Genomic DNA, 23,391 nt, shown 5'->3' with positions numbered 1-23,391 from the left:
TAGACTGAATATATGAAAAGAAAAAGAAAAAGGTGGAAACAAAACAAAAATGCACCCTGGAAAAACTGAATGAGAAAGTGTAATGCAATACATATGAACTGTTACGCTCGCGCCCGGACTGACTGGTGTGAGCGTGATTAGTGATCCCACTGTACCATGAACCGAGGAGTGCCTGGAGGGGCGTAACTAAGTATCAACCCGATCCGACCAAGGTCGCACGGCGGCTCAGTCGACTCCGTGAACCAAGGAGGAACCGAGCAGAGGGACCAGGTGCTACTCCAGGTCAGACCCCGGTCACAGCTGTTGACCCACACCGGGGAATGCAGGAACAGGCAGGTTAGACTGACATACAGACAGGTGGGTATTGGCTGGTATGCAGACAGGTGGGTACTGGCAAGCACGGCTGGTATGCAGACAGGTGGGTACTGACAAGCACGGCTGGTATGCAGACAGGTGGGTACTGACAAGCACGGCTGGTAGGCAGACAGGTGGGTACTGACAAGCACGGCTGGTATGCAGACAGGTGGGTACTAGCAGTTTGGAGCGCAGGCTGGATAGGGTCCAGTACAGACAGGGAGACAGGAACAGAGCCGCAGATGTGGTGGGCAAGCAGAGTAAAGTGAAACTGCCGGAGCAGAGGACAAGGCAGAGCAGAGCGGAACCGCCGGAGCGGTGGACAAGGCAGAGCAGAGAGGAACCGCCAGAGCGGTGGACAAGGCAGAGCAGAGAGGAACCGCCGGAGCAGTGGACAAGGCAGAGCAGAAAGGAACCAACGAAGTGGTGGACAAGGCAGAGCAGAGAGGAACCGCCGGTGCGGTGGACAAGGCAGAGCAGGGAGGAACCACCGGAGCGGTGGACAAGGCAGAGCAGAGAGGAACCGCCGGAGTGGTGGACAAGGCAGAGAGGAACAGCCAGAGCGGTGGACAAGGCAGAGCAGAGAGGAACCGCCGGAGCGGTGGGCAAGGCAGAGCAGAGCGAAACCGCCGGAGCGGTGAGCAAGCAGAGCAGAACAGGGCTGATGGTGCAGAGAGGACAGGGCTCTGTTCACATGGAACAGATCGGAAAATACAGGAAGATGGCTAGAACACAGGAGGAAGATATGGAGGAAGGGAAAAGGGACAAGCAGAACCAGATACACACAAGGTACTTACAATGAAGTAGCGAGTGGACACAAAACTCACAAACAGAAGTACAGAGACAACGAGCTGGAGTTGCGTGCAGGTTCAGATACTGCAGGAAAAGGGAGGGTACCGACATAGAGACAAACAGGTAACAGGCTAGGAGACAGTTCAGACAGGAACTGACACTGCAACGAGATACAGGAACGAGCCTGGGTATACAGCCCCAAGGGTGGCGGAAATGGACTAGAAGTCACAGATAACAGGCCTGGGTATACAGCCCCCAGGGTGGTGGAAACAGACTAGAAGTCAGAGATAACAGGCCTGGGTATGCAGTCCCCAGGGTGGCAGAAACAGACAAGATACAGGACAAGACCTGGCAACTCAGAGGCAAGGAGCACACTGATAGTTAGCGTTGCTCAGGCACCTCCTACTGGGTGGAGGGGGTTTAAATATCCAGTGACTCACAGCAATAGGCTGGAGACGCATTAGGGGTGCACCCACAGCAGCTATAAGAATCAGGAAGTAATCGGGCCGCTGCCCTAAGCAGTCAGACAAGAGACATGCACACAGCATGAACTGGAGCAAGGTTTGCAGGCTGGACTGATGGGTAAGATGGGAGGTGGGAGGTGGTGCACTATGCAAGCACGCCGCCAGGGATGTTACAACAACTATGTGTGTATACATGTATGCATATGAGAAAGTCCTAGAGAAAACCTGTACAAGAGCAGAAGATATCCCAAAAGAAAAAGGGAGAAAAAAAAAGGAAAAAAAAAAACCCACACAACCTGCAGACGATAAATATGTGCATGAATACATTTTCAATAAACATTAACTGCAGAAAACTCTAAAAAAAAAATTTTTGTTTTTTCCTCTCTCTGTCTTTTTTCTTTTGGACTCAGTATTACGTTTTTGTTAGTATAACATAATTTCTCATCTGAGATTAAGCCCTGATTGAGCATATGTGTTAAGAGAAAAATGAATAAATAAAAAAAATAAACAAAAAAAAATATATATAAAAAAAAAATTCTCCTTTTTCTCCTTTCTCTCTTTCCTTTCAGGGCTCAATATTATGCTTTTAATAATGTAACATAATTTCTCATCTGAGATTAAGCCCATGATGGACCTTACGAATAGTTGAACCAACATATTTGAGGTTACAGATTGTGCATTCCGCAACATAAACTACCTGATCACTGTTGCAGTTTAAGAAGCTTTTTATACTGAATTTTTCACTCTGATCGTAATTGTAAAAATGATTGGTTTTAAACGACACTGTGCAGGTTTTGCATGGAGTTTGTCCGCACTTAAAATAACCCTTTAATGACAACCATGTTTGAGATGTGGGTTTTTTGTCATGGTTAACATGCAAACTAGGTGATAGTACATTTCCTAGCGTTTTTGCTTTCCTTGGCACTATTCTCACTCCATCTTTTAAGATGTTTGTAATGAAGGGATCATCTTGCAAAATGTGTAGATTGCGTCACACTATCTGGGAAATGGACCCCAAATACGGACTATGATTAAGAACCAAAACTGACAAGCTGTTTTTTTCATTTGATTTCATCCTAGTTTTATTAATTAAGACCGTCCTATTCCTAGTGTTTGCAATCTGTTGTGCCCTGTTTAGGCTCCAATTGGGATAGTGCCGATCAGAAAGGCGCTGTCTGATAGTCCTGGATTCTATGTCAAAGCTGGCACTGGAGCTGCAATTCCGCTTAGCTCTAATAAATTCACCCACAGGAACAGCTTTGGTAACATGAAAAGGGTGGAATGAACGAGCATCCAAAATTGTATTACCTGATGAAGGTTTTCTGTAGGTTTTAGTTACAATTGTGCAATTATTGACACCAATAAGTTCCAAATCCAGGAATACCATTTTTTCACCATGATGACTATGTGTGAAATGCAAGTTAAACTGGTTGTCATTAAGGTAAGAGATGAAATTTGGAATCTCTGATACCGCCCCCTCCCAGACAATGATCATATCATCTATATACCTAGCATATAGTTTTATTGAAGATGAGAATGGATTATGGATAGTATACATAAAAGACTTTCCACCATGCCATAGTCAAATTGTCTACGGATGGTGAGAATTTGGCTCCCATCGCCACTCTGCTAATTTGCAAAAAGAACTTTCCATTAAACATAAAATAATTATGGCGGAGTAGAAATGAGAGCACATTTTCTATATACTCTAAGTTCAGATGTGTAAGAACTGTACCTGTCCAGGTGGTATTGGACAGCCATAATGTGTTATGTGTTGGGGAATGCTGGAGTAAAGAGAAGAAACATCACAAGAAACCCAGGTGTATCTGTGGGACCATTTGAAATCTTGAAACATACGTAAGACATCACGAGAATCCTGTAAAAAAGCCGGTATTCTTTGTACCAATGATTGTAAGGCATTATATAGCCATGCGCCCAAATGCTCGTTTAATGAGCCTGTTACTGAAAATATTGGTCTACATTTTTTTATCCGGATTTTCATCATGGATAACAGTACTACCAATTCCAGGCAGGTGCGGGCTGCTAAACTATTTTGTACCAGTAGTGCCATTATAACTAAAACTGGCACAGGATTACAGAATTTGATTTGTGTCCTGGAGAAACTGTCTTTGAGGGAGACTCGTATTTGGTAGGACCATACTACCCTGGAGAACTATCTGCAAAAAACCCTGATCCCGCATGGATTACGAATTAAAAAAAATCACAACAACAATTTATTCTAATGAATTTGTAGAGGAATGGAATACGATTCTATCAGAGTGTTCCACTAAATTAATCCATCTTATTGTTCGATATGAGGGCATTGAACTTAAAAAAATTCAAAGTGACATTTTTATACAGAAGGATTTAATAAAAAATGCGGTTTCTGTTGAAAGGTTTGAATCTTTGAGTAAGGAAATTGAGGGCAAAATTGCTGATCTTGAAAATCAGATCATTTCCTACAAAAAAAGAAAACTAGATTGTGACATTATGGACTATGAGAAGGATCAAGTATATGAATGGGGCAGATGGGAGAAGTTGCCTCATACTCCCAAGTCCATTCTGAAGAATCATAAAAACAGAAACAAGAACAAAAATAGAAATCACAAACCCTCTTCAGTTACTTTCTCCTCACCTGAGATTGTTACTTCTGATGTGTTAGCAGATGAATCTAATTGTGAGACTCCGACTATTAGTCCACAATTCTGCTACTTCAAAAATCTGCGTCGACAAAAAATGCGGTAGAAGAAAGGGACGCAAACACCGTACTACCATCAGACAGGTTACTGCGGAGTCCGAGCAAACGACAATGAATGTTCTAGATCTGTCATCTCATCAACTGTCCACTGCTGAGCATAGTCTTCTCTCTAAGGGAATGAATTTTGCTCCTTATGATCATAGACTGGATATTTTCAATACTGTTAAGGATATAAACAAATTCATTCAGGATTTAACCATCAAAAAACACTTTTGGTCAGAAGACTCTGAGGTTATAAGCCCTTCTTTAATCATTGCCAATGATTTTAAGAATCTTGATTTTTGTGAACAACAGGCTTTATTTCATCTAAAAGAATTAAATCCCTCTCAGAACGCCTCTCTGACCAATAGCGTGACTGATTTTCTTACAAAGAATCCGGATTTTTATCCAGTTCAAAAGTAGAACATCTGCAATGGATAGATTCCAGGATATTGTTACCAGAGATTTAAAGAATCTCTGTGAAACATCTATACAGAAGAAAAGACCTAATTTAACTAAAGATGAAAGTACTGCATTGAAAAACCTAATGAAAAACAAAAATCTGGTTATAAGAATGTCTGATAAGAGCGGCTCTGTAGTGGTCATGAATGACATTGATTATGTGGCTGCTATAGAGTCGCACTTACAGGACAATAAAACTTATTTACCACTTGCTAGTGACCCTACTTTATTTTTTGCAGAAAAAAACTAAAAAAGTAATTGATGAAGGTTTTTCTTAGCATATACTGACAAAAAAACGGAATTCCTTGAAGTAACATCACCCATTATTCTTATCATCCATGCGCTGCCTAAAACACATAAACCGTTATCACCTATTTCCATAAGACCAATAGTGTCAGGAATAGGCTCATTAAATGAGCATTTGGGCGCATGGCTAGATAGTGCCCTACAATTATTGGTACAAAGAATACCGTTTTTTGCAAGATGATCCCGTCATTACTAACATCTTAAAAGATGGAGTGAGAATAGTGCCAAGGAAAGCAAAAACGCTAGGAAATGTACTATCACCTAGTTTGCATGTTAACCATGACAAAAAACCCACATCTCAAACATGGTTGTCATTAAAGGGTTATTTTAAGTGTGGACAAACTCCGTGCAAAACCTGCACAGTGTCGTTTAAAACCAATCATTTTTACAATTACGATCAGAGTGAAAAATTCAGTATAAAAAGTTTCTTAAACTGCAACAGTGATCAGGTAGTTTATGTTGCGGAATACAATCTGTAACCGCAAATATGTTGGTTCAACTATCCGTAAACTCAAATTTAGAATCAGGGAGCACCTTTATGACATTGAAGAGCCCACAGATAGGAACATCTCTAATATCTCAAAACATTTTGTGGAATGTCATAATCGCAGTAAGATTGGTCTGCGTGTATACGCGATAGAACAAATACCGAAACATGTTAGAGGTGGTCGTCATACTGATGCGGTCCGCAACAAACAAGTGTTCTGGATATTTTCTCTGAACACACATGCTCCATCAGGGCTTAATCTCAGACGAGAAATTATGTTACATTATTAAAAGCATAATATTGAGCCCTGAAAGGAAAGAGAGAAAGGAAAAAAAGGAGAATTTTTTTGTATATATATATTTTTTTTGTTTATTCATTTTTCTCTTAACACATATGCTCAATCAGGGCTTAATCTCAGATGAGAAATTATGTTATACTAACAAAAACGTAATACAGAGTCCAAAAGGAAAAAGACAGAGAGAGGAAAAAACTAATTTTTATTCATTTTTTTTTTTTTGAGTTTTCTGCAGTTAATTTAAATGTCACTTGCTTAACCAAGCAGGAAGTACGGCGGCGTCTAAAAATCACCATAGTTGACAAATCTCTGGGCCCGGATGGGATACACCCGCGAGTACTGCAGGAATTAAGTAACGTCATAGATAGACCATTATTTTTAATCTTTAAAGATTCCATAATAACAGGGTCTGTACCACAGGACTGGCGTATAGCAAATGTGGTGCCAATATTCAAAAAGGGGACAGAAACCGAACTTGGAAATTATAGGCCGGTAAGCTTAACCTCTACTGTGGGTAAAATCCTGGAGGGTTTCCTAAGAGATGCTATACTAGAGTATCTGAAGAAGAATAACCTCATGACCCAATATCAACATGGGTTTACGGGGGACCGTTCCTGTCAAACTAATCTGATCAGTTTTTATGAGGAGGCAAGTTCCGGACTGGACCAAGGAAATGCAGTGGATGTTGTGCATATGGACTTTTCAAAAGCTTTTGATACGGTTCCACACAAAAGGTTGATACATAAAATGAGAACAATGGGGATAGGGGAAAATATATGTATGTGGGTTAAGAATTGGCTCAGTGATAGGAAACAAAGGGTGGTTATTAATGGAAAACACTCAGACTGGGTCTCAGTTAACAGTGGGGTACCACAGGGGTCAGTATTGGGCCTGCTTCTTTTTAACATATTTATTAATGACCTTGTAGGGGGCATACAGTGTAGTATTTCAATATTTGCAGATGACACTAAACTCTGCAGGGTAATCAATACAGAGGAGGACAATTTTATATTACAGGAGGATCTATGTAAACTAGAAGCTTTGGCTGATAAATGGCAAATGAGCTTTAATGGGGATAAATGTAAGGTAATGCACTTGGGCAGAGGAAATAAAATGTATAATTATATGCTTAATTGTAAAAGACTGGGCAAAACTGTAACTGAAAAAGACCTGGGTGTATTGGTGGACGACAAGCTCACGTTTAGTGGCCAGTGTCAGGCTGCTGCTGCAAAGGCAAATAAAATAATGGGATGCATTAAAAGAGGCATAGATGCTCATGAGGAGAACATAATTTTACCTCTATACAAGTCATTAGTGCGACCACACTTATAATACTGTGTACAGTTCTGGTCTCCGGTGTATAAGAAAGACATAGCTGAACTAGAGCGGGTGCAGAGAAGAGCGACCAAGGTTATTCGAGGACTGGGGGTCTGCAATACCAAGACAGATTATTAGAGGACTGGGGGGTCTGCAATACCAAGACAGGGTATTACACTTGGGGTTATTTAGTGTGGAAAAAAGAAGGCTTAGGGGTGATCTTATTACTATGTACAAGTATAAGAGGGGACAGTACAAAGACCTTTCTACTGATCTTTTTACTCTGAGGCCAGAGACGGGGACAAGGGGGCATCTTCTACATCTGGAGGAAAGAAGGTTTAATCACAATCACAGACGGGGATTCTTTACTGTAAGAGCAGTGAGACTATGGAACTCTCTGCCGCATGATGTGTAATGAGGGATTCACTACTAAAATTTAAGAAGGGCATGGATGCCTTTCTTGAAAAGTATAATATTACAGGTTATATATACTAGATTCCTTGATAGGGCGTTGATCCAGGGAACTAGTCTGATTGTCGTATGGAGTCGGGAAGGAATTGTTTTCCCCAATGTGGAGCTTAGTGTTTGCCACATGGGTTTTTTTGCCTTCTTCTGGATCAACATGTTAGGCTATGGGTTGAACTAGATGGACTTAGTAACATACTTTGTAAGGTTGAAGGAAGAGTATGTAATGTTTATTGAAAATGTATTCATGGACATACAGTATTTATCGTCTGCAGGTTGTGTGGGTTTTTTTTCTCCTTCCTTTTTCTTTTGGGATATTTTCTACTCTTACTTGTACAGGTTCTCTCTAGGACTTTCTCATATGAATACACACATAGTTGGTCATATGTATTGCATTACATATTTCTCATTCAGTTTTTCCAGGGTACATTTTTGTTTTGTTTCCACCTTTTTCTTTTCATATATTCAGTCTAGTCGTCTCTGTGATAGGTATTTTCTTGATTGTTTTCATGTGTTTTTTGTATCCATGATTATTTGTTAGTATACTTAAGTCCAGTTCAGAATATTCTTTTTCATAGCCAGTGTTCAAGAGTGTTTTTTACTCGAAACGAGTATAGCATTTTTTATATACACCACCCGATAATATATGCTTTGTCGTCTGAGATGTCCATTTTTTTGTTTTTTTCTACAAATTTTTAAAAGGACTTGCCAATAAAGGCAATTTTAATCAATTGCCTGGTGTGTTGAACTGGATCCATCTTCACTTCCTCATTGACCCAGGCGCTGTGAAGCAGCGAGGACGCCGTACTCCATGCCAGACTGGGATTACATCTCAGGGGTGAGCTGATATTGTCTCTTTATTAATATTAGTTATGCACTATGCATGATCTAACTACTTTGCTACTGTCTGCTTGCTAAACGCTGCAATCCCACCTGGCACTGAGCGCCTGGTGTCAGAATCAGCTGACACCCGGCAGTGATTGCGCATGCACTCTCTGTGCGTACTCAGAATATTTAATGTCGGTAAGTACTTACCAACCAGGACATATGGAGTACTTTCTAGGTCGGGAAGGGGTTAAGGTCAAAATTGGCTTGTCACTAAGGGGTCAAACTGCATGTACGGAAGAAAAAAAAAAGTGCTTGGTCAACAGTGGAGGTAAATGGTCTGGTCAGGAGCTTGTTAAGAATAATAAAAATGCAGTGCAAAAAAAGGAAACTGTTCTGAGTTGCGCTCACAGCCCCTCCATATTCAAGGTGATCTCTGCAGCTGTTTATTAGCTGCAATATCATCCTCCCATCTGTGCTTATGCTGTCCTTGTGTGAGGGGGAATTTCTCAAGTGACAGGTTGTGAAATATACTTATTTCTGTATATTTTTTATATATGTAGGACTGTTTACCAGATGTGATTCTTTAAAACATGTCACAAAAATCTTATAGAAAAATGTAGTGGTTTATTCTTGGATTGTCCATTAAAAAATAATTGCAGCAGTTACATAAAATAGGTGAAATAGTTACAAAGTGATTGATTCATGAGTGTCCATCTTTCCTTGAATCCTGAACGGTAGGTTCCCGTTTGTCTTTCGTAGGCACATGTCTGGGCTTACTCGTACATTGTCAGCTGTTTTCCTCAGCGTGTAGATCCTCCGTCTGATGTAGTGTTAAGTGGCAAGAGAGCCCCCTCCCTGTGACTTACCTGGGTTATATAGGCAACTCATAGCACATGTTCCTCATATATGGCACTAACTTACAACACTGAGCTAAATGTATAAGAATAGCCCGAATGTCTTGTCAGCAAAACCTACCATGTGCAATCTGTGTACTTCAGAATTGAGAATAAAAAAATGAATATCCATAATTAATATTTAACACAGGTCTAACATGGAATGATAATATTTTTTATTTCTATAGCACCAACATACTCTGCAGCACTTATACTTATTATAAAATTATATTATTACAATACAGAGGGGACATGTACAGACAATAAAGACATTGCAGAAAAACACATAGTTTAACACATTCCAAGACGAGTGAGGACCCTGCTGGCAAGCTCACAATATATAGGTTAGGGTGTATAGATTTATATTTGTGCATGTACAGTGGGGAAACTTAGTATTTGATACACTGACGATTTTCCAAGCTTTTCAGCCTACAAAGAAAGGAGAGGTCTGTAATTTTTATCATCAGTACACTTCAACTGTGAGAGACATAAAAATAAAAACCAGAAAATCACATTGTATGATTTTGAATAATTAAATTTCATTTTATTGCATGAAATAAATATTTGATCACCTAACAAACAGCAAGAATAATGGCTCTCATAGACCTGTTGGTTTTTCTTTAAGAAGTCCTCCTACTCTGCGCTCATTACGTGTATTAATTGCACCTGTTTGAACTCATTACCTGTATAAAAGACACCTGTTCACACACAAATTTCAACCTCTCCACCATGGCCAAGACCAAAGAGTTGTCCAAAGTCAACAGGGACAAAATTGTTGCCTGCACACGGCAGGGATGGGCGACAGGGCAATAGTCCAGCAGCTTGTTGAGAAGGCAACAACTGTTGATGCAATTATTAGAAAATGGAAGAAACATAACATGACTGTCAATCTTCCTCGGTCTGGGGTTCCATGCAAAATCACGCCTCGTAGGTTCAGTTCAGTAATCAGCCCAGAACTACACGGGAGGACCTGGTCAATGACCGAAGAGAGCTGGAACCAGTGTCTCAAACATTACTGTTAGTAGTGGGTCTTCCAGCATGACAATGACCCGAAAGACACAGACAGGGTAACTAAGTAAGAAGCATTTTAAGGTCCTGGAGTGGCTAGCCAGTCTCCAGCCCTGAACCCAATAGAAAATCTTTAGAGGGAGCTGAAACTCAATGTTGATGTTGCTCAGTGACCGCCACAAAACGTGAAAAATCTGGAGAAGATCTGTATGGAGGAGGGGGCCAAAATCCCTGCTTGCAGTGTGTGCAAACCTGGTCAAGAACTACAGGTTTCTGTACCAAATATTAAGTTCTGTTTTTCTATAGTATCAAAAATGTATTTCATGCAATAAAATGCAAATTAATTACGTAAAAATCATACAATGTGGTTTTCTGGATTTTTTTTTTTTTAGATTCCGTCTCTCACAATTGAAGTGTACCTCTTCATTCTTTGTAGGTAAGAAAACTTGCAAAATCAGCAGTGTATCAAATACTTATTTTTCCCCACTGTATAGTAGTGCAAGTGTAAAGAGCAGAAGAATGTAATATGTGTAAATAAAAGAACACCCTCTGCCGAGCTCACCCATTGGCTGCAGAGAGTAAAGCGCAGATTGTTTGTTTTCACAACAAACTTTGCCAGGGGAGATAACTTTCCTGAAAACAAAAAAAACTTTTAAATACTTCTAGTTCATGAATACAATGACAGAATCATAGAAAAAAAGTGGTCACCCAAGCTGCACAGTAAGGCCTCAGTCAGACGTCCAGATTTTTTGCATGTGAAAAATAAACACACAGAGCTTTATCATGGCCTGCATGATAGCTCAGTTACTAGCACTGTGTAACACCATGGACACCTTTAGCAAAGGACTCCTCCCACACTCCAAATATGTCCTGATAGGGAATTTGATGAGGTCTGTAATAGATTATACAGGTGTAAAATTTATGGAAAAAATAAGATTTTATATTTTTTTTATTCTTTTGCATGTTTGTCACACTTAAATGTTTCAAATCACAAAACAAATTTAAATATTAGACAAAGATAACACAAGTAAACAAAATGCAGTTTTTAAATGAAGTTCTTTATTATTAAGGGGAAAAGAAATCCAAACCTACAGGGCCCTGTGTGAAAAAAGATTGCCGCCCCCCTTAAAAACACAAATTAACTGTGGTTCATCACATTTTTGGGAAGCGGAGTTCAATTTCCCTAGCCACACACATGCCTCATTACTGCCACACCTGTTCTCAATCACTCAATCAAGAAATCACTTAAATAGGACCTGCCTGACAAAGTGAAGTAGACCAAAAGATCTTCAAAAGCTAGACATCATGATGTGATCCAAAGAAATTCAGGAACAAATGAGAAACAAAGAAATTGAGATCTAGCTGTCTGGAAAAGGTTCTAATGTAATTTCTAAAGCTTTGGGACTCCAGCGAACCATAGTGAGAACCATTATCCACAAATGGCGAAAACATGGAACAGTGGTGAACCTTCCCAGAAATGGCCAACCGACCAAAATTACCCCAAGAGCGCAGCGATGATTCATCCAAGAGGTAACAAAAGACCTCACAACAACATACAAAGAACTGCAGGTCTCACTTGCCTCAGTTAACATCAGTGTTCATGACTAAACCATAAGAAAAAGACTGGGCAAAAATGGCATGCATCGCAGAGTTCCAAGACAAAAAACACTGCTGAACAAAAAGAACATAAAGGCTCGTCTCAGTTTTGCCAGAAAACATCTTGATGATCGCCAAGACTTTTGAGAGAATACTCTGTGGACTGCCGAGGCAAAAGTTTAATTTTTAGCAAGGAGTATCCCCCATTACATCTGATGTAGAAGTAACACAGCATTTCTGAAAAGAAACATCATACAAACAGTAAAATATGGTGGTCGTGGTATGATGGTCTGGTGCTGTTTTGCTGCTTCAGAACTTGGAAGACTTGCTGTGGTAAATGGAACCATGAATTCTGATGTCTACCAAAAAATCCTGAAGGAGAATGTCCGGCCATCTGTTTGTGATCTCAAGCTGACGCGCACTTGGGTTATGCAGCAGGACAATGAACAAAACACACCAGCAAGTCCATCTCTGAATGGCTTAAGAAAAACAAAATTAAGTGGCTGAATTCCAACAATTTTGCAAAGATGAGAGGGCTAAAATTCCTCCAGAGAGTTTTAAAAGACTCAACCAGTTATTGCAAACGCTTGATTGCAGTTGTTGCTGCTAAGGGTGGCCCAACCAATTCTTAGGTTTAGGAGGCAGAGGGAAGCAAGCCATAATCATCAACATTAACAGAAACAAACACTTGAAATAGACCACTGTTTGTAATATATGAGTTTCACTTTTTGTATTGAAGAACTTAAATAAATTAACTTTTTGATGATATTCTAATTTAATGAGATGCACCTATACTTTAAAAGCCACTGGGGACTGAGCCGCACAGGAGACTAGTTGGACAGAGGGGTTCCCAATGGCTTCTTCCCACCTGCTTCCGTGGAGTGACAGGTCACGTGCACGAAGGCAGAGACCTCGGAATCCAGTGCAGCAGGTGGCTTTTAAAGTATTATCCTCACTTAAACACAGAAGCGTTTCAGAGCCAAACATACCTGGCTGAGATCATACAGCCAGGGCCTGATACATGCTGACCGTGGATCGGGCAGAATGTTTCAGCTGTCAGGTTCACTTTAGTACTTAGGTATTGGTATATCCTTAACCCTTAAATAGGTCATCAATATCAGATTGTTTTTTTGGGTCTGACACTTGTATGTTCAACTGTTCACAGGTCCTGCAGCAGTTGAAAGTGAAGAAGACCACAGCTGCAAACACGGTTTAGTATTTTTTTCATGTGCAAACGCTCACGTGATAAACAATGGGATGGGGCAGCAGAGGGCAAATTCAGCCTAAGGCCGTTTCTTCCTATTCCTTAGACAAGACCTCCTAGATAAACTGGAACAGTGCTTTTCAAACAGGGAGCTTGGCTTCACCTGTGAGTCAACCCCTAGTGTATGGGGAGAAGCAAGTACATCACAGATATGTCTATATGTTGCACAATTGTCTCTCAGTCTGCAGCAAAATATGGTTTATCGACATAAAGCAATTACAGCATTTACGGCTATTTTTAATATTTAGCAGTTATTCAACATTTATGCAAAGACTGGTAGGAAAGTAAATTTTAAAAATATTTTTAATTTTGGCTTGCATTACCAAAACTGATGATGAGACCTAGGTGGAATGGGTTTGTAAAGTGAAGTCTAGGTGTAAGGATTAGGTAATGATTTGGTAGAAAAGCATGAGAACCCCTGAACTAAAGTCATGAACATATAGTAAAGTAAAATGTAAACATAAAAAATGGAGCAAAAGTAAAAAAGAGAACTCTAAGGGTATGTTCACACTAGGCAGCGCTTTTTCAGCATTCTTTTCTGCAGCAAAACCTAATCTCTTGGCAGGAAAGACGCTGGTGCGTTTTTTGGTGCATTTTTTGGTGCATTTTTCAGGGTCCCAAAGTTCAACTTTGTTTCCTCCACAGAAGCATGAACACAGGTCACCAATGCAAGACATATGTGAAACCATATTAACCAGAATTACAAAGATAAGAGTGAGGGGAGGTGAATTGTTCAGGAATAGTTTACCTAAGACACTGGCAGTGCATTGAGTTTGTAGGACACTATTTATTTTCACACTATGGTCTGCCATTGAGTTGCTCAGGGGTTGTTCAATTTCACAAGAAATTATTGTTCTCTCTCACACCTAGCTCAGCCAATGTACACAACAATAATTTAATTAAAAGGTCCTAATCCAAACTGCCATCTCAGGTGACCAAGACAAGATTGTAAACTTGGAAAAATCATAAAAATAAATGAGTTTCCCATACTGATGGACTTTTTTAAAAATAAAAACGCAGCAAAACCAGATAGCCATGTTCACACTAGGCATTTTTTTCACCACCCATTGCTTTCAAAGGGTGAAAATGTGGAAAGAAGGGGGGTGTGGCCTGCAGCTCAGCCAACATGGACATGTCTGCCTGAGCTCCTGCAAAGATCCACCTGAAAAGCGACTTCAAAGCCTTCCAAGAGGACCCATCTACCCCATTTGTAGATAGAAGCCTGTCTGGATCCCTTGGGAACATTTTGGACCCTTTTGGATTGCAATTTCTTTTTCAGGGAAAGAAAAGAAAAGGACATCCTTTCAGATCTCAGTGCCTGGAAAAAGAGCTGAGTCATAGTGCTCTGACAGATTTGCAGCTGAAGACTAAATCCCGGGTAATGGTTTCTCTTACCTTTACAATCCCTTGTGGTTCAGATCCAGTATGTGAAAAAGATCCTTTAGAACACAAGAAGTCCCCTTCAAGCCGGATCAAAGGAGAAGATACCTGCTCCGGCGTTCCATCGGTTACAGAGGTTATACCATTATCCAAAGAAGGATCCTTACTTTCAAAGGAGCTCTACAGCACAGATCCAGAGTGTGCCACATCTTCCTTGAAGAAAAAACATCCTTTACAACAGAATAAGTCTTCTCCATGTCGGACTAAGCAAGAAGACACCAGCAAGAAAGACACAAGCCAAAGCAAGATCCCTGCTCCGCCGCAGAAACCTTCAGTTCCAGTGTTATCCAAAGATCCTCTGCTTTCCACGGTCCCTCTCAGCGTTGACCTAAGGTGTGCCATGACATCTCCAAAGAAGAGGGACTTAACCCTTCAGATATCGCCCTCTACAACACCAAGAGATCTGGACAACCCTCGCACGGTAAGCAAACTTCCTTTGCCTCAGCGCAGGGTGATAGACTCAGAACGTACTTCGTGGCGCCTTGAGGCTTCAGCTGCCAATCAAAGTGGAGAGTCCCTGCACTCTCACAAAGTCAGGGCTCCATGTAAGTGCGGGAGAGAGCTCAGTCTTACCCAGCTCTCAGCCTTCTTCTATGCCACCAACAAGCAGCTTACTGATCACAACGCACAGTTTAGAAACTTTAGAGGACAATCATAAGGAAGAGTCCATGCATCTCCTTAAGAGGTCAGGACCTTCCTTAAGCATCGGAACTGTAATAGATGCATGCAATACTTCTTCACCTGCATTTTTACTGAATAGCTCATTGACTAATATGGGAAATGTTACCTTACTGGCTAGTAAAGGTAATAAAGATGATATCCAAAAACGTGCTGATGACATAAATTACTCTACAGTAGTTGTCAGACACAAGGAAAGGGCTTTAACAACCAAATCTATGATCCTTCCACAAGATGCAGATGTAGCTAATTTAAATAAACCTACAAAGTCAAGCATTATGACCAAGGTTAGAAATGACTTGGAACAATGGGGGGAATAAATCTATACCACAAGGTAGGAATATGGAAGCTCCCTCTAATTCTACTTTATGACGCTCCACTTCCCTCAGATCACTTAGGTCTGAATCTTTTCGGGACTAACAAGATAACTGTGATGTATTAGAGGACATAGAGGTGCACCCTTTTAATAGGTGCATGATACCAACAAGAGAGGAAAAGAAAAGGAGTGGGGAATGACAGAAACGTAATGGTTGATAAATTGGACTGCGACTCCGATCCGGATGAAGAATCGGATGATTATTACCAAACGTAACCCCAGTAAAAAATCGTCCCAGACTATATAAAGGTTCTCCTCTTACCTCCTATGGCACAAATAGCAATAATAACTCATCAGTTACTATTTTGGACACATCAACCGCTAACTTGACAATACATGAGAACTTTATTAGAGAATTATTTATAGCCTCTGCTAACCAAATGGAACTTAATCTAAGCAAGAAAATGGACACTACAACAATCCATGGATAACATTAACATTAAGATGGGAGAAACTGTTAAAAAAGTTGATGAGGTTTCAATTAAACAGGACGCCCTATTTGAAAAATGTGGAAAGAAGAAGTGACATGCTCTGTTGTGCAAAAAAACATGCAAAGCACAAAATACTGATGACACAAAAACCAAGGTGTGCGCATGAGACGTCTGAAATCTCAGACTTTGCTGGTACTGTAAAACGCAGCTGACAATTTGCATAAAAAAAACGCTGAAAAAATGCCTGGTGTGAACATACCCTAATAATGGTGCAAAGAGGTAGAAATGAGAAATCCAATGTTATACATATCATCTGTACTGATTTTCTTGCTCCACAATGTATTATGCATAAGGTTTAACATCTAGCAAGAGAACCAATGAGAAATTATCTGAAGTTGGCCATACACATTACATACAAGTTAGCCAAACCCACAATGTCACAGGGATCACTTACAATAAAAATGCTGTATACGGAAACTCCTGGTCTGGAAAATTCAGAAGCATGCATATGTGCAAAAAAGAAGGATAGGGCATTTTGGATTTCAACTTGCCAGAACCTTTGTTCTACTGGGAAATTCCCCCCCTGGGTACAAACTTATGTTAATGCTGCAACCGTAATGTGAGACTGAAAAATTACTCCCATCTGTCCTAGGAAAAGAGACAGTATAAAGATAGGGCTTGTTCATAAAGCCAACTACTACTGCTTTTTTTTAAAGGGAAACTTTCACCAGGTTTTTGCCACCTAATCTAAGAACAATATGATGTAGTGGCAGATGAATCACTTGCTAGGCTGCTTGCTGTAGTTTTTTTTAATAAAATCAGTTTTATCAGCAGAAGATTATCACTACAGGACTACTTGGCCTGCTGCCATGTAGTCCAACCCTGTCCCCACCACCAATTAGCAGTTTTCTGTTTATGCACAGTGTACACAGAAAGCTGACAATCAGTGGTGGGGGAGGGGGTATATATATATATAAACTCAGCATTCAGAGAACTGCTGAATATGCAACAGAAAAAGTTTTTGATCAAAACTGCAGCAAGAAGCAAAGTGTTAAAGTTCTGAAATCAAGATCTCTGCCCCTACATCATGCTGCGCTTAGGTGGAGGTAGCAAAGAACCTGATGGCAGATTCCCTTTAAAAGGGGGTTGCACATGACAAATTACACCCTATTTAAAAGGAGTCTATCAGCCCAAATTTACTTTTCAAACGAACCACATAGCCTTGCAGGAGATTGAGTAACAATAAAAATCAGATACTTTCCAAATCCATTTCTCTGTTGCACCAACCCCCCCCTAAACAAAACCCTTTATTGTAATGTGAAAATGAAGGTATTCAGTGCACCCTTGGTGAGGCCTCACCAGTGCCCCATTCCATCCGCTTATTTAGATTAACTCCACTTCTATGTTGACTGCCTGATAATATACCTGCAGTAGGTTATTTCTTCACAGTGACATGTCGCATTGTGACTTTGCAATGGTTTCCTATGGTGTCACACTGTGACCTGCAGCTGCGAGAATCACAAATGTTTTCATATGTGTTGGATTCTCTGTCGCAAGTCACACGCGACTCATTTGCCAAAAGGCTTCAATTTAAGTCACATGCGACTTGTATTCAACTTATCTGCAATATAGCCATTTTTTTTTTTACAGCAAAATCACAGCTCTAAAATAGTCAAGTAACAGCAAGATGCAGACAAATCGCACAGTTGATCTTGGTGGCACGACTAGTCTGACAATTGCTATTGCGTGACATATGATGCAGTGTAGCCCTAGCCTTATGTGCACACACATCACTGTCTCCTCCGGTGAGATCTTTGCAGTGCAGGAGCGAACACACCCATCACTCTCCCCTCTGTGCCATCACCGGCTACACAGCTAAACCCAAACAAGGTCATCAGAAAGAGCAGTGTATTCACTCCCGCAGATTGTGCAGCGAGGAAGAACAGCGGCATAGAGTGATGTGTGCGCACATAACAGAAGTTTATCTTCAGGCTGCGCTGGCTCTGGGCAAGCCAATGCTGTCAGTCAAGGAGTGGAACAATGCAAAAGTGAACTTACCACCCTCACTTGCACATTACAATGAAGTTCTATTTTGGGGGCAACAGAGGCATAGACTTGAAAACTAAATGATATTTATTGTTGCTCCATCTGCTACAAGACTATGTGTTAGTTCAAAGATTTGGGCTGACATACTTCCAGGCCAAAATGCAAAAATGGTTTCTGTAAATTAGTACACCCATGAATCAATACCTTGTAGAACTATTAACTGCAATCCTGTCAGTGCTAATAAGGAACCTTCTGAAAACTGTCCTTGAATTGAAATGTAGTAGGAGTCTAAATAGCCCTCGTAGCCAGTATAAAAAATTGCAAGATTACTCATTTGGTTTGTTTTTTTAAAGATCATATTGGAAAAAAACATTGGCAATTGTTTTAATACATATAAAACACAAAAACCTGATTTAAAGAAGACCTGTAACTTGCTCAAAACAATCGAGTTAAAAACTTTGTAAAGATCCCTGAGCTCCTGCTTTTTCTGTTTTTCACTGTGTCGCTCCATTGCAGAGATATTCACATTCATTGCTTTGGAAGTGCAATATGTGAAATCTCTGCTTGTAGTGCACCTGGGTGTTTCTTCAGAGTTTTCTCTGGGGCATGTGCTTTCACCCTTCCCTCCCAGACACTTTCAATCACAGCATGGCAGCGGATCTATCAGTCAAGCAGACTCGGACGCTGCCGAACTGTGATTGGAGGGGTGAAGGTGTGCGCCTCCAAGAGAAGACTCTGCAGAAAAAGCCAGTTACACTACAAGCAGAGATTTCATATAGTGCGCTCCCTAAATCAACAAACGTGAATATCTCTGCAATAGAGTGATATAGAGCAAAATGGAAAAAGTAGCAGAATCAGGAGCTCAGGGATTTATACAAGATATTGAAATCAATATTTTTAAGCAGGTACAGGTCTTTAATCACTAGGTCGTTTTCTGTTGATAGTTTCCCATGAAGTTCACTAAGGATTGTTTATGCACTGCTTTCTTAATGTCCCGCCACAGAATTTCAATTGGGTTGAGGTCTGGACTTTGACTGGGCCATTGCTACACCTGGATTTATCCCAGGTCCCGTGGCTGCAATACAAGCCCAAATCATCAGCACTCCAATACTATGCTTGATAATATCATATTTCCACTTTGGGCTCACCTATCCAAAGGACACATGATTTCAGATGCAACTTGCATACTTTAGCTGTGCTGCCATGTTCTTTTTAGAAAGAAGAGGCTTTCTCCTGGCAATCCTTCGAAACAAGTCATACTTGTTCATTTTTTTCTAATTGTATTGTCAAGAACTTATACATTTATCATGCTGAGGCCTTTAGAGTCAGAGTTGGAGCTCTTGAATTTTTGCCATTTCTCTGAGCCTCAAAAGTAAAATTCACTCCTTGGAAAACTGTCAACTGACTTAAATGTTTTCCATTTGTGAACAATCCTTTTCACTGTAGAATGATGGACTCTAATTTGTTTGGAAATGGCCTTTTATTACCCTTCCCAGACTGAGGAGTGACAACAATTGCTTCCATTAGATTATTGCTGATGCCTTTCCTCCTTTGCATTGTATTAATACATGCCTGAATGCTCCTGACCACAAAGATTATTGATGAATAATTAATCAGGGGCATTAGATTAGCAGTACCTGGCCGCTACTTACCCTCTCCATTTCTATGGAAGCAATAATCGTGTACTTAGCTTTTTACACACTGTTTCTACATTTTAGACAATTTTTTGTTAAATATTTAATGCTGTAAATACTTAACTTTACAAACTTCTACATTTTTGATTATTTTATAAAGTTCTGATACATAATACCATAAAAGTAAAAGTGGGTGTACTTGGCTTTTCTCATGATTGCATAGCCCCAATTCCTCAAGACCTATGATTTTCACACGTTTCTTGATGAGGGGGCGTGCGCTACTGATTCATTAAGAGGCACATAGCGCTTCAGAAAACAAGAATGTCTGACGAGTGGTGTGTGCCTTTGTGCGCCACACCAGAAATCTTACTCCAGTCCCTAGAATGTCACAGCTTGTCATTAATTAGACGAACTGAGGCATCATGCCCCCACTTTGCCCCCGTTGCACCATAGCTCTGCCAATTTTGGTGGAACTGGGAGAAACCAAAAGTTGCAAAGTTTTTGCGCAACTCCGAGTTGCACAAAAATCTTGCAACTTTTCAAAGCTGATGAACAGGTCCATATGTGTTATTGCACAAAGTAACTTGCTTCATGTTTTATTCAACTCCGTATATTTCACCATCTACATAGGATGGAGGCTTTATATTGTGCTGCCCCTGCTCAATGTGAGCTGCAATCCTGAGCACAAGTTTTGGTAATATCTTGCAAAAGCTACATTTACTCAATCTGCATGATAAGAGTAAAGTTAACGGTAAATCTAGGATTTGTAACTCAAAATATTCAAAACCATAATTCATGTAACAGATTTACAACTATTTTATGTGTACGCTATTGGTTGTTAACAGCTAAACCGCTTGTTACAACGGCCATCAGCTTGGAGATTCTACAGCCCTTAAATTTGAGGAATCATGATGGATACACCTACTTTGCAAGTTTCTTAGGTTTTGTTGCCAACTCTAAAATTGAAAAAAAAAAACCTCAGTTTCATACTAAGAAAACAGCTTCTCTTCTATGAATACGGCGATGTGCAGTAAGGTGAGCGCTACAGCTAAAACACTTCCCACATTCCGGGCAATTAAATGGCTTCTCTCCTGTGTGAACTCTACTATGTATGGTGAGATGAGTCTTTCGTCTAAAACTCTTTCCACACTCATTGCAAGAAAATGGCTTTTCATCTGTATGTATTTTCTGGTGTCTAACACGGTTTGAGTTGTTTGAGAAATACTTTCCACATACATTGCAGATATAAGGCCTCCTGACCGTGTGAGCGTTTTCATGCTTCAAACAATCTTCATTGTTGGCAAAGCATTTCCCACATTCCGAACACGCAAACGGTTTCTCTATAGTATGAGTTTTTAGATGACTACTAAAATATGTGCTGTTGCTAAAACACATCCCACATTCTGGACAAGAATGAAGATTTCTCCCTCCATGAACTCTTTGATGAAGAACAAGCATGGAGTCAGAAGAAAAACATTCTCCACATTCAGAACAAATAATAGAAGGTGCTTCTTCTTGAACAGGGTCATTCTTATGGATGTCAACATTGCTAGTGTAATAATTTTGATATTCAGTTGTGATGTCTATAATGTCGGCTGCTTGGTCAGTAGAGGAATAATGAGTTTGCTCTGTGTAGGTGTCAGTATCAGTGATATTGTCTTCTTCACAAGAGACTGATTCTTCCTTAATATGGATCAATGGATAAAGCTGTATATTGTTTACATAAGTGTCGGTGTCAATTCCATCTTCACCTGAAGCAGATTCCTCCTTAATGTTAACAGTTGGATATTGTAGATAAATGGCATTGTTTGTTAGATTTTTTCCAACATCCAAACATTTTTTTGGCTTAGATGGATATTCACCAATATCTGTCACTGTGAGGTTTGTGCTTCTCGGTAATATCATTTTTTCCTTAATTTCGGCTTTGGATATACCTATAAAAAAAGGCCAATGATGAATACAAGTCAGGTGTGTTTATGTAGCATGTTGTTAAAAACAGTGCTTTTTATAGCTTATTCATCTAAAGTCTAGACTATTTCCCCTAACTGGCCATTCGTAATCTAAAGAGGAAAGAATAATCACATTTTCCCATCTGAGCGCTGTGTCCGGAATTTCCTAATCACTTTCAGAGAGTCAAGAGAGTAGCAGCATGATTGCTCAACTAACTCCCCTTTCAAAATCCTCCTTGTCTAGATTGTGTGGCTTGAAAAGGCTAAAGGTGGGCAGTGGTTCCATTTTCTAGATGTTTGTCCTGAAACGGTCTAATCATTATCACCTATCAAGTGGATAAGTGATCTGTGTTTTTAACAGCTGGATTACCATATACACTGCTCAAAAAAATAAAGGGAACACTCAAACAACACAATGTAACTCCAAGTCAAGCCACACGTCTGCGAAATCAACCTGTCCAGTTATGAAGAAACACTGATTGTAAATCAATTTCTCCTGCTGTTGGCAAGAAGAGTAGCTGTGTCTGTCAGGACAGTGTCCAGAGCATGGAGCAGATACTGTACCAGGAGACAGGCCAGTACACCAGGAGGGGACCGTAGGAGGGAAGCAACCCAGCAGCAGGACCGCTACATCCGCCTTTGTGCAAGTGAGGAACAGAAGGAGCACTGCCAGAGCCCTGCAAAATGACCTCCAGCAGGCTACTAAAATCACGTGTCTGCTCAAACTGTTCAGAAACAGACTCCATGAGGGTGGTATGAGGGCCTGATGTCCACAAGTGGATGTTGTGCTCACAGCCCAACACCCTGCAGGGCGACTGGTATTTGCCAGAGAAGCCCAAGATTGGCAGATTCCACATTGGCGCCCTGTGCTCTTCACGGATGAGAGCAGGTTCACACTGAGCACATGTGACAGACGTGACAGAGTCTGGAGACGCCATGGAGAATGTTCTGCTGCCTGCAACATCCTCCAGCATGACCGGTTTGGCAGTGGGTCAGTAATGGTGTGGGAAGGCATTTCTTTGGAGGGCAACAAAGCCCTCCATGTGCTAGACAGAGGTACCGGGATAAGATCCTCAGCCCCACTGTGAGACCATATGCAGTTGCAGTGGGCCATGGGTTCCTTCTGATGCATGACAATGCTAGGCCTCATGTGGCTGAAGTGTGTCAGCAGTTCCTACATGATGAAGGTACTGATGCTTTGGACTGGCTTGCCCATTCCACAGACCTGAATCCAATCAAGAACATCTGGGACATCATGTCTCGTTCCATCCACCAACGCCACATTGCACCACAGACTGTCCAGGAGTTGACTGATACTTTAATCCAGGTCTGGGAGGAGATCCATCAGGAGAACTTCCACCGCCTCATCAGGAGCATGCTCTGACGTTGTAGGGAGGTCATACAGGCATGTGGAGGCCACACACAATACTGAACCTCATTTCCTTGTCTGGAGGCATTTCCACTGAAGTTGGATCAGCCTGTAATTTGATTTTCCACTTTGATTTTGAGTATCATTCCAAATCCAGACCTCCATTGGATATTAATTTTGATTTACATTGATCATTTGTA

The 23,391-nt window shown here is 40.6% G+C and overlaps 1 protein-coding gene across 3 annotated transcripts in view; it reads right to left on the bottom strand.

Annotated features, from left to right (window-relative positions):
• Positions 1 to 9,601: 9,601 nt before the first annotated feature.
• The window catches only part of LOC141273823 (gastrula zinc finger protein XlCGF66.1-like), a 47,350-nt gene continuing 33,560 nt past the window's right edge, over positions 9,602 to 23,391 (bottom strand). For all 3 annotated transcript variants that reach the window (XM_073686204.1, XM_073686205.1, XM_073686206.1), the window contains exon 5: positions 9,602 to 21,807. In XM_073686204.1, the coding sequence (XP_073542305.1) occupies positions 20,858 to 21,807 (950 nt within the window). In that variant the 3' untranslated portion in view covers positions 9,602 to 20,857. The remainder of the gene's footprint in view (positions 21,808 to 23,391) is intronic.

The sequence above is a fragment of the Phyllobates terribilis genome, unplaced genomic scaffold, assembly GCF_046119375.1.
Source record: "Phyllobates terribilis strain yellow unplaced genomic scaffold, ASM4611937v1 Scaffold_5__5_contigs__length_657084704, whole genome shotgun sequence".
Classification (NCBI taxonomy): Eukaryota; Metazoa; Chordata; class Amphibia; order Anura; family Dendrobatidae; genus Phyllobates; species Phyllobates terribilis.
Note: the sequence above shows the minus strand (reverse complement) of the source record. Positions and strands in the feature narration are given on the sequence as shown.